Source organism: Emydura macquarii, unplaced genomic scaffold (genome assembly GCF_026122565.2).
Source record: "Emydura macquarii macquarii isolate MOO-44397 ecotype Brisbane River unplaced genomic scaffold, CSIRO-AGI_Emac_v2 contig_3477, whole genome shotgun sequence".
Lineage (NCBI taxonomy): Eukaryota > Metazoa > Chordata > Testudines > Chelidae > Emydura > Emydura macquarii.
In genome coordinates, this window is record NW_027133614.1 from 420,236 (window position 1) to 437,854 (window position 17,619).

Genomic DNA, 17,619 nt, shown 5'->3' on the forward strand with positions numbered 1-17,619 from the left:
TCATAGTCTGTCTCAATGATATACTTGTCTTCTTGGAGAGCTTCAAGCAGCACATTCAATAAATCCAGACACTCCTGGATTGGCTCTGCCAACATGGCCTATATGCAAAGCTGAAGAAAGGCACCATTGACCAACACTCCATGGAGTTCAGGACTTATATGTTTTCCTATGAAGACCTCTGAATGGGTACCAGGAACGTGGCTACTATTCATACCTGCGTAGTCCCATGGAACATCAAAAAAGCTGTAACACTTCCAGAGGTTCACTAATTTTTATAGGTACTTCATTCCTGGGTTTTTGGACCAAACACCCTGATGCCAGTGCTCTTGCGCCTTGTGTATCCATCCTAGAATGTTGGGTATACATCAGGAATGTTTGCCTAGAGGGCATTTTATAACATTTTAGTCATAACAAAAAAAAAAACATGTGCACCAAGCCAAGGCTGCTGAATTTGAAAACAAATCTGCCGTTGTTGACCATTTCTGAGGGGCAAAAAGAGCTTCTGTTTCTAAATACCCTTTTAGACTACAATAGCTAAATAGCTAACTTTTGTACAGTAAGAAATATTCTGATTTGGAAGAATCAAAATGACTGTATTGTAATGTCATTGTAGCCGTGTCGACCCACAATAAGCAATGTTTAGTTTTGATATTATATTATATTTATATTTGGAAATGAGAATCGAAATAAAATGTTTTGAAACTCTTCTGTTGAAAATTTCATAGAAATCATAATGTTACCACAAAATGTTTTGATTTTAACCAAACAATGTTTTCCAATGGAAAATTGTTCCACAGAGTGTTTTTCAGCTGGTTCTAACCACATGGCAGCTAACGCTGCACCATCCTAATGCAGCAAACAGTGGAGGAAGGTGGTGGGAAGATGACACCCTGCTCTTATGCAGCTTGCCGCTGGGGCTCTATGTCTCACTAACATATTCAAAGTGCCAATATCCATATGTTAATATGCCAAGAGGGCATTTCTGCTCATCCCTGTGCACCAAGGAAATTGCATGGGTGCCTCTAAAAATCCCCCTCAATGTTGGGTGCTCAGGAAGTTGGGGGTCAATCAGACACCAGCTTAGAAAACATGCTGGTTGCCCAATTGCCAAAGAAGCAGGTCCTGGACTGGGACACAGGAACCCTGCGTTCTAGTCCCTGCTCTACCTGCTGTGTGACCGTGGGCAAATTGCATCCCTGCTCTGTTCCTCAGTTTCCCCTCCTGCTTTTTGTCTATTTAGCTTGTGAGCTCATTGGGGCAGGCTTTGTGGTCATACAGACCCCCTGCACAATAGGGGCCTGATATCACCTGGGATGTCTAGCTGTTACCATAACACTGATAAGAACTTAAACCCCCAAAATGGAGACCCAGGTGACTATTTGCACCCATCTAAGCTTTTGAATGTGTTGAGCCTACTAATTAATTTTTTTAACTCTCCAAACCATGCAGTGTAGGGTCCGAGAAGGGAAGGAAAAACACGTGGTTTTAGAGCTCCAGGGCTGGGGTGTGAAAATCGGCTTGCAACTGTAGTGAGCATCCCTATTTTGATATAATCACAGTAAAATTGAAACTAGAGGTCCTGTCATTTCCTCATTCGCAATCTTATGTGACAAGATTGGCAGGGCAAAAGTCCTTCTTCTCAGCATGTAGTCAGGGCAGGAAGGGTGTTAGGATTCACTCAGGAGCTGCCCTCAGTAGGAGAATTTGAGGGAATTCTTGCTGCCTGCTGATCAGTTCAGATTCCTACCTAGAAATCTCCACCAAGCAAACGCCTATCAGGTATTGTGTCTTTTCTTTTTTCCCCTTGTACTTCAAACCTCCTCTTTGTCATGTTCGGAACAATGTGTTTAAGGAAGTAAAACCAAGAAATGGCGTTTTGTATTTTGCTTGTAGAGAGTTTAAATCTACAGACACCAGCATGTGTCAGTCTTATCTTTTTATCCCCATATACACCTCTCTCTGTCTCTGTCTCTCTCTTTCCATATACCCCCTCTGTCTATCTATTCTCATACACCCTCTCTCTCTCTCTCTAACCCCATGCACCCCTCTATCTCTCTCTCTCACTAGGCTAAATTTTTCAAAGGAGCCTAAAGGAGTTAGGTGAAAGTCAATGGGTGCCTAACTCCTTTGAAAATTGCTTTTAAGTGAATCTAAGTCAGATTAATATAAATCAGAAGATTAATAATGAGTCAAAGAATTAATCACAATTAACTAAAAGATAACTCGGTAACTTGTATCCTAAACTAAGATTAACATTTCAGTCTCTTTCCATCTATGACGATAGCTTACCACACAGGCTGGTTGTGATGCTTCTTGCAACCATGTTCAACCCTGCCATGGGTAGTTGCCAGTCTTTATTGTTGCTTGGAAGATAAGTTCCAGGGGAGAGCCCTGAGACAAAGACGCCTCAGCTTTTAACAAGTTTCCCCAACCCCCACTGGGGTCAGGTGATCTACCCTTTCCAGCAATGGGCATGATTTCTTCCACTTGAGCTAAAGTGCTCACAGGTGCTTAGGCCAGTCCATTGTTCCTGTACGCATGCCTTGCTGGGAGTGGAAACACAGCTTTGTGTTTGTCTGCTGTGAGACACACATTTGGGGATATGACATAGCAGAGTTTCATATCTGTACATATGTGTGACATTCCAGGAAACATGCTACCATAACAATAATGTTCAGTATGTCATGAGCATTCCAAAAACACTTTACATGGCATACTTTGCATCAGACAATACACAGTTACACTGTAAAGGAGAACATGAATGATACACGAATCACACAATAAGGGTATACATGGGGTACAGCGTGTCATAGACACCAATTTATAACAAGCTAGGGATCATGCCCATTGACCTCAGTGAAGCTACATTAATTACCACCGCAGCAGGGAATGTCCCTGACTTTCTCTAGCTCTAGCCCTCTTTCCTCCCCTGTATCACCTTAGTACCAGGGACTGATGCCCAGATCCAGGTACAAGATCCAGTTCAGGAGCTGTAGAAGTAGCCAGGTGATATTATCCAATGACCCAGTTCTGTTTTCCTTTCAAGTCTGTTTTTATCATATGGAGTTCCAGGAGCCCCTTCCGATGCCCTCTCCCCTCAGCCCCCCAAGAGGTACCAGCAGTCAGATTGCTAAGAGTAGTTCCTCCTGCAGGATCAGTGTTTGCATGACACTTTGCTCATTGCAGAGAGAATGGAGAAATTTCAGCAAATCAATCTCTGAACTTTTGCAACATTGCTGAGTAGAGGAAATTGAGATACATGATTTAATCATTTTGCAGATATTATCTTTCACCAATGCACTCTTTTTTAATAGCTGAGCAGAATGAAACTGTTGGCTTGTATCTTCTTGGCTTCTCTTGCTGCTGCTACTGCACATCTACAAACAGACCCAATGCTGGATAACCACTGGGAGCTCTGGAAGAAAATCTATGGCAAGCAATACAGCCACAAGGTGAAATCTGAGTAGCTGTGGGTTTAAAGTATGGGGTGAGGCGGGCCAGGGGTTTTCCATTACCATTTCCCCTCAGGTCAGCAGGTATTCAGGAACTTAGCATGCTAGCCTTATTCCAGCGCTCACTACCTCCCACCCTTCTCCATTGTAAAGACCTCTCTGCTTTCAGAGGGATATTCCGTTTTAATTAATGTTGGGCCCTGTGTATAATCTTCACCTTACCTAAACCATCCCATGGGGTTAGCTTATTTTTAATGTGTGTTTTGTTTGGTATATATTAGAGCCAGCCAGGTGACATTTTTCACGACTCATTTTTTCGGTGGAAAAATGCAGATTCAGATTGATTGATGAATTTGGCTCAGTTTTGGTCAAATAAAAAAAGAGATAGAAATGTGGAAATGGTTCATTTCAGTGTTTAGTAAATGAACCGTTTTGACTTTTCTTTTTGGAAAGCCATCTTGTGTTAGAATTTCCCTCAGTTCTATTCAAAGTAAATAAATAAATAGGTTTTAAAAGCCTCAAATGAAACAAAACATTTGACCCAAATCAAAAGAATTTCAACCGATCTTTAAAACATTTCTTTGGTTTGGCTTTCAGATCGAAAACTCAGTTATTTGCACAGCTCTAGGATGCATTGTGAATGTTTGATTATTGATATTGTGTTGCATTCTAGTTGTATGCGCAGCTCCTTAATTACTTTGGCTTAGCTGAAGGCCTCAACTGCTTGGGGGGCCTTCATTAGAGAATCTCACAGCACTTTCCTCCTAAATTACGAAGTATTATCACTGTGCTGGTGACAGTTATATTCTGCCTTCCTCTAATTTCCCCTGATGATTTAATTGGATACAGTGTGATTCTTCTCTTCTTGTCCTAATCTGTCGTGTAGTGTTGCTGTGTGCTATTAAAAAGCTGCTGCACACCACACCAGACCTGGCTGCATCTCAGTGGCGGGGAAGGACTCACTCCTGTCATGCTTACCTTGTTAAGATTCCCCTTGATTTCCTAGGGCGTTTTGCTTCAGTGAGTATTGCAGGATCTGAGCAACATTTTGCAAAGCATTTTGGGTTCCTGAGGAATGAAAAAAGTGCTGTAGAAGTATAATTCATTTCTACTGAAGATGGTTTCTTCTGGACTACTGCATAACAATGTGGGGGCTGTACTTTGATTCCAGAAAGAGGAATGCAAACGGCGTGTGACCTGGGAAAAGAACCTCAAGCTTGTTATGCTGCATAACCTTGAGCACTCACTGGGGCTGCATTCCTATGAGCTGGGCATGAACCACCTAGGAGACATGGTAAGTTAAAAAAATATCGCTACAGTTCAAGCGACTGAGCATCTTGGAATTACCTGCATTTCCCTGGGGGTGCAGTGACCAGAGAATTTATCTGAATCATGGGCAGAACAAGCTCCAACCAATCAAGGGTCAGTATGAGCCCTGCAGAGGTACCCTGAAAACTACAGCACCTCTGTGCATCCTCCAGCAGCAACCTGTCCCCTTCAGCGCTCCTGAGCACTGTGCTGTGCAAATCTTTGTTCTACTTGCTTGGTTCAGCAGTGTGTATGAAAAAACTGCTACCAGGGGTTAGTCCTGATTTTTTAAGTGCCCTGCCCATGTGACCTGCACACAGCGCGTTTCTGTATCAAATGGCATCCTCCAAGCAGCATGAGCTTGCACATACAGTACACGAAAGTGCTCAGAAGTGTGGGAATACCATCCCCGCAAGTTCCTGTTTCTCTACCTTACCTTCCCTCTCTCACATCCATGAGGAGTGTCATGCATGGAATAACACACAACCTGGCTGCTAAGCTGTTGCTCATTAAGGAAGTTGCTCCTTTAACTGAAAGTGCAGGGGCTTGTGCTGCAGATCCCGTTATTGCCAATGCCAAGCATTCAAAATTCAGGAGTCAGGCCCCTAAAATGATGGGTGGCTTAAAAATTCTGGGTTTTAAAAAAAAATGTAAGTTTGGGGGCTCTTTTTATTTGCCTATGGGTTTTGCACTTTTAAGAGTTATGTTTTCCTGCAGTTCTCCACAGTTATCTGAGAAATGGAAACTTTAAAAGAAAAAAAGAACTAAAATTCTTATGCAATCTCAAGGTTCCCCCTCACACACACACACACCCCCCCCCCAGTTGCTGCTTTAAGGAAAACACCAGATATTGTGACACACTCAATAAAATCAAGAGGTTTGGCAACATTTGGTGGCTGACACAAAAAATAAAAAAAGAAATAAAATGTTCATTTCAGGTGGACTTGATACGGTGCTGGTGAACTGAAAAAGATTAAAACAATTCATTTAGGATCGAACAACACGTTTTGTTTAGTTTTTAAGGTTCATTTACCTTTAAATTTTAAAAAAAATAAAATGGAAGTAAAATCTGAAATGAAAAATCATTTTGAATCAAAACATTTTGACTAGTTTTGAAAAAAAATGTTTCCAGCTGAAACAATTTAGCAAATTCAACATGAATTCACACTCTTTCAGTTGATCCAAATATGCATTTTTCAGCCCCCCCAAAAAAATGTTTTGCCTGAAAACTTTCCCACAGTGCTAGTCCTAGGTTCTGTCCCCACTAATGTCCTGTGGTAGGTGGGTTCGTACATGAAGAAGTTCCCAGAAAACAAAGCTACAGTATGGGCTATTGTGTCAGAGAGGCTAATCCCCAACATTCAGATGTGCTCATATTTTTCACTGCACAAAGGAAAAGAACACATCAGTGAACAAGAATTGAACCTGAGCCACAGAGTGTGTATCTCAGGCCTGTCTACACTGATAATGGAGATCGACATAACACCATTTACATCAACCCCCTAAAGTATGCGTCTCCACTGGCATGTCATGTTGCATCATGGGAGGAGGACAACCTTCCCAAAAGCCTCTGCGGCTAGTTGCACTGTGGGATAGCTACCCATGGTGCACTGCTTTGATTGTCGACCCAGCTAGTGGGTCGACCCAGCTAGTGGGGACACAATTCCCCGATGCAATGAGCATGGTGTGATCACACTCCTCCGACTTCTAAAATTCGGCAGGTGAAAGTTGATTTAAAATAAATTGACTTCACTCCGCAGCGTAGACATACCCTGAATGGCCCCAGTGTCTGGGGCCAGCCTGTACAATGAAGGGGACATCAGTCTGAAGGGGTGTGTGTGTTCTTTTAACTAGACCAGTGAGGAAGTGGCTGCTTTGTTAACTGGAGTGAAAATTCCCCACCGACCTGACCGGAATTCCACCTGCAGGCCACGCCCTGGCAGCAAGGTGCCTGACTCCATGGACTGGAGGGACAAAGGATGTGTGACTGATGTGAAAAATCAGGTGTGAGGTCATCTATTCTTTTACTGACATGGGTGCCCATCACCACAGCGGCTGAGTGCATCTCTTTGGCTTTTTCAGGGGGCCTGTGGTGCCTGTTGGGCTTTCAGTGCTGTCGGTGCCCTAGAAGCCCAGATGAAGCTGAAAACTGGAAACCTGGTGTCTCTCAGCGCACAGAACCTAGTCGACTGCTCCACTAGGTATGGGAACCTCGGCTGCAGTGGCGGATATATGACCAAAGCCTTCCAGTACATCATCGATAATAATGGCATTGATTCGGATGCTTCCTATCCGTACACAGCTCAGGTTGGTATCCAAGTTTACATAGAGGGTATGTGGACACTGCACACTAAGCCTGGGTTTTGATTCAGGTTTGATCCCAAGCTCCCTTTCCATCCACTCACAAATCAGTCTGACTCAGGTCAGAAAGTACGTAGGCCCCAAGTCCTAGGACGCTGCTGAGAGGATGGGTCAGAGTTCAAGTCCTGCTGTGACTTGGGTCCAAGTCCTGTCATTTTCAGTGTGGACGCAGCTCAAGCCACAGACTTGAGTCCGAAGGGCTGTGCGGTGCAGTTAGCATGGCTGTGGAACCTGGGTCCAGCAATTGTAAACCCAGGTTTACAGTGCCGTGCTTGGACTTGGAAACAGCATGTCTGCCTATACTGCAGTGTAAGCCCAGGGTTTGAATTTAGGCTCAAGCCTAACCCCCACTGCCACCCTTCCATCTACACACAAATTGTGCTAACTGAGGGCTCAGATCCATGGTCCCGAACCCCATGGGGATGGAAGTTCCAAGCAGGAATCAAGCTGGGGCTCAGGGCTCAAACCCTATTGCTGTGCAGCATAGATGTAGCCCCACTGGAATACACCCAAAGTATCTCACAATCCCACAGGCTGTTTTTTGTGCTCTGGACAGTCAAGCTTGGTGGACAGCAAGATTTCTCACACTGCACGACGAACAAAAGGCTCAAGTGGCCACATTTGGGGGGGCACTAGGAAGTGTGGGGTATCGGTGGTTGGGCTCGTAAGGAATCACATTCCAGGACTTCTTGAGCTGAGATCACTGTAATCTGTAGGCGAGGAAAAGAAGTTCATGGAGGCTAATTAAATACTTTGCTAAAGCTAGGCACACTTTGGAGAGAGCAGCACATTGGCCAGGGCTTGTTTTCACCAAATGTGTTCCTTCTCGCTGCTCTGTAGCAGGCAGCTCTATCAGATGCAGGAAAAGATGGCTAATGAAGCAGATAGTGTGCAGGAGGCAGGTTAGCCAAAGAGGAGAGGCTTACGGATGGAAGGTAGGGTGGGATGAGACAGGGCCATGTGCCTCAATGGGGCAGGAGGCAACATGCCTTCCAAGGGCATGTTCAACTGAGACATGATGACATTGACTTGGTGTGCAACAGAATGTAGTAAGAAGAGTGTGTAATGGATTTTATTAAATCACTGCTTGTGAATGATTTTATGACTATACAAACTGGTGGATTCTTTCTCTGAATGTCACTGTAATCAGCAGTGAAAGTGGCTAGATTTATTACTGGTCACTGTGCCACTTAATTTCTCCCTAGGGAATCCAAAAAGTCTCTAAATCCAGTTACGAAATAGCTAAGTTGGCAACACTCTTCTTACCTGAGAAATGGGAAACGAGAGATACTGACATTGGGGCATCTCAGTTAGAGATGGGTAAAAGAGTTTTGGCAAATAGTAAGTTTGTCAGAAAATGCATTTTTCAGGACACTATCTGAATTCGACCCAAATTCAGCAAGTATTTTTGGCAAATATTTTGTTCCCCAGAAATGGCAAAATGAACAGCTTTGGCATTTGCAAAAATGAATCTTTTTGACTGCTCATTCTGAAATGAAATGTTTGTTTGAAATGACATTTGAAATGTTTCATTTGACCCAGATGAATTTTTTTCGATTTTTCGTTTCAATGGAAAATGATGAAAAATTCTGCTTGGGTTTGAAACAAATTATTTTTTTTTAATTTTATTTTTGCAGTTAAGTCACTGAACTGAAAGATCAATTAGTTACTCAGCTGTAATCTTGATGCCCAAAGGCAGAAAGAATGCTCCAGAGGGAGCAGCACTGGTCTAAGAAATGTGGGGATTCATACAATGGAGGGGAATAGAAGGGAGGTAAAAACAAATGTGTTGTGAGTAGGTCAGATGTTCCTGCCAGAGACTGAAATGTCCCTGCTTCATCTGATCTTTGCTGCTGCCAGAATGGAACGTGTAACTATAACCCTGCCACACGAGCCACCACCTGCTCCAGGTTCGTTGAGCTCCCATATGCTGATGAAGCAGCCCTGAAGGATGCCATAGCTAATATCGGACCTGTGGCCGTCATCATAGATGCGAAGCAGCCTACATTTTTCCTGTATAAATCAGGTACGCTTTCTAACATAGAACACCTCCCGCCCAGTGCTGTACATAATTTGAAGCAATGATGTCTTTGATTTCTGTGACTCTCTCTTTAAATGTAAAGAGGAATGTGGAGGCAGTTGCTAACTGTTCTGCAGCATGTTACTGAGGAGACGACATGTACATTGTGCTCTTCCCATGGAGACTTGGCTTTTGTTTTCTTACTTTTCCCTGTAATCTTTTGGTCTCGCAATAAATTACAGTAATTATAAAACAAAAGCCACATGCAGCCAAAATCGCATGTTTTGCTCTTTGTGAGTGACACTATCATATAACCCTGGGTTCAATGATACACACCTCCCTCTGCGGCTGGCTAGATGATAAAAGCCTACTACTGCTAGAAGCTAATGTCTCTTGTTCTATACAGATGGTACGTCTAGACTGCACGCTACTGGTGGTGGCATGTAGAATAGGTGTAACTACACACAGCTGTGTCCCCACTGCACTGTCTAGCGATGCACAGCAGTGAAAGGCTCTGGCAGAGTGGAGGCAGTGGGAGCTGTTGGAGTATTTCCCCACTACCTCCTGCTGCTGGAGTCTTTCCCTATGGCAGAAAAAGACCGCAGCATCAGGGAGGTAGCACTATGACACTGCTAAAAACAGAAGTGTAGACAGGGGAGGCCCTACTTGGGCATGCAGAGGGCTGGGTAGGGCAAATATCCTAAGGGTTCAGGTGTGTCTTTACATGCCTAAGCCTGCTACACTGCTATTTATACCTGTGCTGGGAGTATGAGTGTGTAGTGTGTGTACTCTACATGCTGCCATAAGGCCTGTGTAGTGTGGACATACCCTTAGATTGGAAGCTCTCTGGGGCAAGGACTATCTCTTTGTGCTGTGTTTTTACAACACTTAGCACCATGGAGTACTGGTCTATGTCTAGGGCTGGTAGATGCTAGTGTAATACACATTAATAATAACAACAACAAATACCTGGAGATTCTCCTTTAGCTCAAGAGGTGCTTCAAGGGCTGACGACCCCGGGTTCAATTTCTGCTGGTGTCTTACAGGATGTCATTAAAGTAGCGCCTCAGTCTGGACTCTTCACTCATGTTGATGTAATGCCAGCACACCTGCATGGGCAGCAGGGAGCGAATGTGAGACTTCTGAATCTTAACACATGAACTTCTCCTGCTTGAGCTGAAAGACCCAACCTCTTGTAGCCTAGACTGTGGCAGGCTCACCAACTCATCTGTGGCCCAGCCACCACCAGAGGGGGACAGAACGCCACACCAAGAGAGTGTGGCTTACATTAACCTGTGCTTTTTAAATTTATTTACCTGGGTTGTATTTCCCTTCGCCTTAACGGGCACCATCCAGGGACACTGGAACAACTTGTGTAGCAGGGGAACTGAGAGCTATTGAACCAAACTGCAAACCTTTATATGATGGGCACCCCCAGCATCCCTAGTTCCAACACCTATGGCACCATCAGATATTGTGGGGGCAATTTTGTGTTGCACCACACTCAGCTCAGGACGGCTCTAAAATGGCCTTCAGTCCAGTTCTGGGGTTGAGACAGCTCCTGTGGTAGTTTAAACAGCCTTGGTTGTTGCCAAAGTTATGGCAGCCCAAACCAAGCTACCTATTGGGAGCAGCCCCACACAGAACTGCATCTCTTTGGTACCCTATGGAGGGTCTGAGTCCAGTTTTTGAGGGCAAGTGGCTGTCGCACATAAAACAAATTGGCCACCTCCGTAGGAGAGTCAATGATTGTACAGGTCATGGAAACCAAACTTCCCAATGGATAGCACACTGGACTGTGGCTTAGGAAAGCTGGGTTCTATTCCCAGAGCAAGTCACTTCCCTCTCTGTGCCTCAGTTTCCCCATCTATAGAATGGAGATAAAGAGACTAACCTGCTTTGTGACCTTCTTATGAAAAGGGTGACTGATTGTTATTATAAACCCCCCCCCCCCATCTCCTTATAGGGGGTCCAGGTTAGAAGCATATTGATACCATGTAGATGCTATTGTTCACAACAACATTACTGAGCAGAGAAGTCCCAGCTGGCTTTTCTTCCTCCTATGTGATTGTGCATTCTTTTCTTTCAGGGGTCTATGATGATCCCCATTGCACACATGATGTGAATCATGCAGTTCTAGCTATTGGCTACGGCACCCTGGATGGGAAGGACTTTTGGCTTGTGAAAAACAGGTAAAAGAAAATCCATCACTAAGCCATATTTATCTATATAATTATCTTCTCCTATGAGTAAGCTGCGTAGAGCTGTGCATGTATGTGTCTGTACTAGTTTGAACTGGACTGTTCTTCATTAAACATCTTGAAACGTGAGAAAATGAGGGGGGGAACCTTGCTTATAAAAAATAAGGTGTTTTAGTCTCTTAATGTTTAATTCTGTGTTATTTCTCCTTCCAACAGCTGGGGCAAATATTTCGGTGACAAAGGATACATTAAAATGTCGAGGAACAATAGAAACCAGTGCGGGATTGCCAGCTACGGATGTTATCCACAAATATAGAGGGATGCTCTGCTTCAGAACGCACTCTTGAGCTGTTGTCTGTAAAACTGCTAATCTTAGGCCTGTAATGTATCTACTATGTTTGAGACCAAAGTACAGGCTCTAAGTGTAAAATCCTCCCATCAGATTCATCTGACGGATCTGATATAAGTGCAGAAATGATGTCTGATCATGGCTGGTCTGGTCCAGAATTTGAGCACTTTTAGCTCACTTTCCATAATCCCCCAGTGGTGTTTTAATTGGTTAATGCCTATACATTGCTTTGCATGTGTGAAGTGCTATTTAAATGCTAAGTGTTGTCACTGACACTCTCTCAAAATGTATTGGAGTGAAGGCCGTGTCACACGGATAAAGCTAGTATGTGTAGTTGATGGAGAAATAGAGTTGCAGAAACCACCTCAGAGGTGGCGAAGCTATAGATGGATCAACACATCCCTAGCCATGTGTATAGATTTTCCACAATACAGGCCACAAAGTAATCATTAGCAACCTTATATATCAGGTGAACTGTGGACATTCCTTGGAGGAGGAACATGTTTCCACGGCTACACAAAATTGGGTTGGTATCTTGCACTGCTGTTCCCATAAACCTTTTTGAAGACATGAGCACCCAGGTTGCTCACACCAGGAGTCAGAAATGACCTGAGATTGCCTTGTGGCATGGAGAAGGCCAGCCACGGAACCAAGTGCTACTGTTGTTGTAAAATGTGACCTTACAGTGCAAGGGCTATCTTTGTCATCTGCAGTCCTGGGACCAAGGACATGGTGCAGAGATGAAAGGTCTGATTCTCTCTTCCACTCTGAATGGTAGTCACAGGAGCACTGAGGATCACATCTGCTGCCCTCTATTCCACAGGTCACAGGGGAGCCCATGGCAGGAGGATAATTGCTCTACTTGGGAATATGATTTGCAGACATCTATTGACTGAATCATTGCAGGATACAGTTTCAGAGTGACGTCACACATCTCTACAGCACATAGCCCCTGGCCTTCCAACAACAGGTGGGGCTGTTAAGCAGTCTGGTGCCCCCGGCCCTCAGGCAGGGCGGGGCAAGCAAGATATTCTGAAGCCCCCGCCTTACAGGCAGGTGGGGCTAGTAAAGCTCGGTGTCCTCGGGTAGGCAAGTTCCAAGGAAGCCAAGCACTCCTGGGGTGGCTAGGGAAGGGGGGAAAGGGACACAGGCCCACCCGACTCCACTGCGTCCCAACCCAGGGCCTTAAAAGTGGCAAAGTGGTTTGCCACTGAGTCAGCGGGGATCCAGCCGCAACATGCTGACTAGTTTATCCACAGATTCAGCCACTCTCTAGTTGGCTGTCCCTAGGCTACTTCATCCCACCTTGTCCCTGGGTACCTGTCACCAATCATCTCCCGCTGGGTCACTGGGCTAGATGGCAAGCGGGAGTCCTATGAGTCCCTCACCGTCAACTGGTGGCAGGTCCAGAAACTCCTCAGGATCATCAGCGGAGGGCAGCTCCTCCAGGTCTCAGGGTCCCAGGGGGTCCTCTGGTACACCAAGCTCAGGCAGCTCCAGGGGGGTCCCCAACACTGGGTAGCTCCTCCAGATCAAGGCCGGACTCAGAGGGTTTTTCCCACCCAGTGGTCTCGAGTGGCTTTCCCCAGCTACTAGGGCCTGGCGGCCCTACCCAATTGCTAGGGCTCGGCGACCCTCTCCAGTCACTAGGGCCCGGCAGCCCGATCCGGTCAGCAGGGCCCAGCAGCTCAGGCAGGCCTTGGAGGCTCCGGTCGGTGGGGCGATTGCTCTGAACAGCTGCAGGGCCTGGGTCAGGCACAGACCGCAGCCTCTGGGAAGGCACATCTGCCCCCAGAAGCAGCTTTCCTCTTACTGAGCTGCTAGGCTGGCCTTTTATATTTCCCTTGCCTGCCCTGGCTCTGCCCCTCTCCTTCAAGGGAGTTTGGCCTGGAGAGCCTTGTTCTGCACAGCAGGGGTGTCACAACCCTTCCTCGGGCCCAGGCTCTGAGGAAGGCCACAGCACCTTGCTACAATGTAATATACTTAGACTTCTGTAAGGCATTGACTTAGTAAGGCATGGCATTTTGGTTAAGAAACTAGAATCATACAGAATCAACATGGCACATACTGAATGGATTAAAAACTGGCTAACTGATAGGTCTCAAAATGTAATTCTAAATGGGAATTATCAATGAAAGGGAGTGTTTTAATATGGCCAAATATAAATGTATATATCTAAGAACAAAGAATGAAGGCCATACTTACAGGAGGGGGGACTCTGTCTTGGGAAGCAGTGACTCTAAAAAAGATTTGGGGATCATGGTTGATAATCAGCTGAACATGTGCTAGAGATGATGTATGATGCTGTGGCTAAAAAAGCTAATACAATCTTTGGCTGTATAAGCAGGGTAATCTTGAGCAGGAATACAGAGATATTACCTCTCTAACTGACACTGCTGTGACTGTTGTTGAATACTATGTCCAGTTCTGGTGTCCACAATTCAAGAAGGTTGTTGAAAAATTGGAGAGGGTTCAGTGAAGAGCCACAAAAATGATTAAAGGTTTGGAAAACATGTCATAGTGAAAGCGTCAGGGGGTGCAATCTGTTTAACAAAGAGAAAGTTAAGGAGTGACTCAATCACAGTCTTTACATGGCAAACAGTAATTTAATAATAAAGAGCGCTTAAGTCTAGCAGACAATGGTATAGCAAGATGCAATGCCTGGAAGTTGCAGATAGATTCAGACTAAAAATAAGGTGTAAATTTTAAAAGTCAGGGTAATCAACCATGGGAACAATTTACCAAGGACTGTGGTAGCTTCTCCATTCCTGGGAATTTTTAAATCAAGACTGGATGTTTTTCTAAAAGATCTGCTCTATTACAAACAGGAAATAATTCAGAGACATTCTGTACAGAGGAGGTCAGACTAGATTATCACAATGGTCTCTTCTAGATTCTTAGAATCTAGGAATCAATAAGAGTCAGGATTTAAACTTCAGTCTTCTGAGTCCCAGTTGAGTGCCACAAGACCACCCTTCCTCCCTGTTATGACAACAGACAGAAAGGAGGTAAAGTTTAATAAATAGGTGAGAGCTAAATTATAATTAAATATTGAAAGCAGGCAACAGTACAATTTAAAATAGAAACAGAATCATCCAAATATCAAAAACCAAATAACAATGTTTTTAAAAAGTTAGCATTTAATAGAACAAAGCCAAATAATTAATAATGGCTAAAAAGGGGGACAATTGGAGTAGTTTATGCTTTTTAAAAAATTTACCTAACAAGACCTGTGTCTGTGACGACCTTAAACACTTCAACAAATGCATGTGTTCCCAGGCCAGAAGGGACCACTGTGATCATCTAGTCTGAACTCCTGAATAACACAGGCCATACACTCGACACTGTCTTCCTTTCCCCAACCCTTCATCTGTTGGGTTTTTTGGGGTGTTTTTGCCCTTCCAGGTTGTGTAAGCTCCTTGAAAGCTTTGTGTAGGTACATTCAGCACCTAGTATGTGTTGGGTATTACTCTAATATAAATTGTGGCTTGAGCTGTGTTTAAAACCAGAAAAAATTCCTCCTCTGAAGCAGCTGAGACTGTCTTAGCTCTTTACGTGACTTGAGTCTCTGCCCAAGATCCTCCATTCAGTTCATGGGGCAGAATGAGCTGCTAGAAAGGATGAGCACCTGCATAATCCTTCTACAGTTTTCTTGATCAGTTTATTTATGGAGGAGAGTAATGCCATCTAGTGGTGAAAGTGTGGATTTAAAGGCCATCCTTTGAGTCTCAGCAGCAGGATCTCAGCATTTGGAATTAATGTATAGCCAAACAACATTGACCACATTTTTATATCTCCCTCCTTTCAGTTTAGCCCCTCCATCTTGTCTATTTCTGCATCATCTCCTTTGCTTTTCCATCCTGCCTGCCTCTCAGTAGAAAACTTGTGATACAGCCACAGAAGCAGGGTCTTAACTTCCTTCAGTTTAGATGGGAGCACTTACACTTTATTTGCTGTCCATAGGAATGGTAGTGATTACCCAACTGGCCTAGACTTCATTTTGGACTTGGTGGTTATTTCATATCTGCTGACACACATGGCTGGCCACTTCTAGTCTAAGCATTGACCCGTCTGATTTTTTATTTCTCTATAAGACTATATAGAAACTAAAAAAAGTGCAAAAGGAAGCAAATAATGGGATTATATCCCCCCAGATTTCCCCTGACCCAGGCAAGAAGAAGAAGGAGTTAATTTAATATTATTCCAAGTACTCATGTCCTCCTTTTAACCACTAGGCACTGGGTGTATCTGCAGTACCTGCTACTCTTCATACAGCTTATCAAGAAAGCCTAATTCTGGTACTCCGGGGATAACAGTGTGCGGGTATTCATTGCTTTGATTTGAAATGGTCATTTAAGGCCTGAGGCAAAGCCAACGGAAGTCAGTGAAAAGACTCCCACTGACTTCCGTGGGCTTTGAATTAGGCCTTTTAAAGAATGAATGAAAAATAAACCAGACTGTATTTTTCTTTTTTGATCAAGAAATAGCTGTTACTTCATCATGCATGCATGAGAGTCAAGTGTCCAAGGGAACCTCTCTGCAGGACACCACCAATGGCAGGTTTGATCTTAATCATAAGGTCAACAACAGGTGAGTCAGAGTTGTGCACTAGCCAGGCATGCTAAGGACTATGGTCTAGGAATATAGCATGTTAATTACCAGATATGTTGACCCAGAGTGAGGGTGGCTGCTAGAAGTAGGATGTTCTTATTTCAATTTTTAAAGACTCAAATAAAATTCTTGACCCTGATTGCTTATTGATATTCACACCAACCTGTAGCTTTGTAAAGGATGAAAAATCACTTTCTGAAATGGGCATGGACCTGATGCAAAACCCATGAACTGATGGCAATCATTCCACTGACTGCAGTGGGTTTGGTCCTATATGAGTGATACCTTGAATTGAAATTATATAATGCCTTTCACTCAACTTGCTCCAAATAATCTACCGAGAAAGATAAATGTTGCTATCTCCATTTTATGAATAGGGAAACTGAGTCAAAGACAGGTGAGGTGACTTGCCTGAGGCCAAAGAGTTAATCAGTGACAGAAATGGGAATAGAACTTGGGTCTCTGGACTCCTAATGTTCTGTTCTAATGGACAACTCTGTTGCCCCATAATTGTGTCAGAATCTGATTAGAAATACTCTTAATTTCAAAGTATCTAGACTTGCTGTGCAGAAGAAGCTTGCATAGGACTTTCTTTGTTCTAGCTAGTGCTAGATGGCTCTTCCTTTCATGATCATCAGTCCTGCCAAAATCTTTTAAATCGGTCTTTAAACATTAAAAATAACCAGAAACCATTTGGTTGCTGGTGGGCTTTTTTCCCCCTGACTATGTTCAAAACATAAAAGATACTGAGCTAGGCCGTCAGATCAAGTAAATGCGTGTAGTGCCACTGAAGTCATAGAGCAACGTTGACTTACAACAACTGAGAACCTGGTCGGCCTGTTATCTTTCCCAGAATCTGGCGCTAATAGTTCAGATAGGTTCCCCAGCTGTGAAACTTCTCCGTCTATTGAGAATCCTCCGATTTCACCTGCCCTGCCTTGAATGTTTCTGTTCGACAACGGACGCCATTCACATTTCGAGTTCAGCATGTTTATTGGAACAGAGGTTCAGGTCCCTGATAATGCTATTAACAGCACAAGAGAGTTCAACTGGTGATGAGTTCACTTTCTGAAAACAGAAGTTTACAAACACTGTGCATACAGGCTCAAAGCAGTGTATCTTGGAGGCCCTCCATGGTTGCTGATAGAGCTGCGTCAATTACCCTGTTCCCATTGGCTTCCCAGTACAGGCTGATTTAGTGCTGCACAGGATGGTTCAGCAACTGCCTGCTCCAAAGCCATTGAAGTCCAGTGGAAAGACTCCGATTGACGTAAGTGAACACTAGATGGGGTCCCGTGTTCCTTTTCTTCAGCCATC

General features: G+C 44.1%; 1 protein-coding gene across 1 annotated transcript; it reads left to right on the forward strand.

Annotated features, from left to right (window-relative positions):
* Positions 1-1,645: 1,645 nt before the first annotated feature.
* LOC137144645 (cathepsin S-like) lies at positions 1,646-12,238 on the forward strand. Its single transcript, XM_067535077.1, has 8 exons — positions 1,646-1,779; positions 3,315-3,452; positions 4,624-4,746; positions 6,615-6,764; positions 6,843-7,067; positions 8,982-9,147; positions 11,231-11,333; positions 11,559-12,238. Exons 2-8 carry the CDS (start codon positions 3,324-3,326, stop codon positions 11,656-11,658), a joined length of 996 nt encoding a protein of 331 aa, XP_067391178.1. The 5' UTR covers positions 1,646-1,779; positions 3,315-3,323; the 3' UTR covers positions 11,659-12,238.
* Positions 12,239-17,619: the final 5,381 nt, after the last annotated feature.

Excerpts from the sequence above, each read along its gene's own strand:
- LOC137144645 (XM_067535077.1), top strand. The coding sequence starts at position 3,324 with ATGAAACTGTTGGCTTGTATCTTCTTGGCTTCTCTTGCTGCTGCTACT. Across the intron at positions 3,453-4,623 it reads GCAAGCAATACAGCCACAAG|AAAGAGGAATGCAAACGGCG; the intron begins GTGAAATCTGAG and ends CTTTGATTCCAG. Across the intron at positions 4,747-6,614 it reads TGAACCACCTAGGAGACATG|ACCAGTGAGGAAGTGGCTGC; the intron begins GTAAGTTAAAAA and ends TCTTTTAACTAG.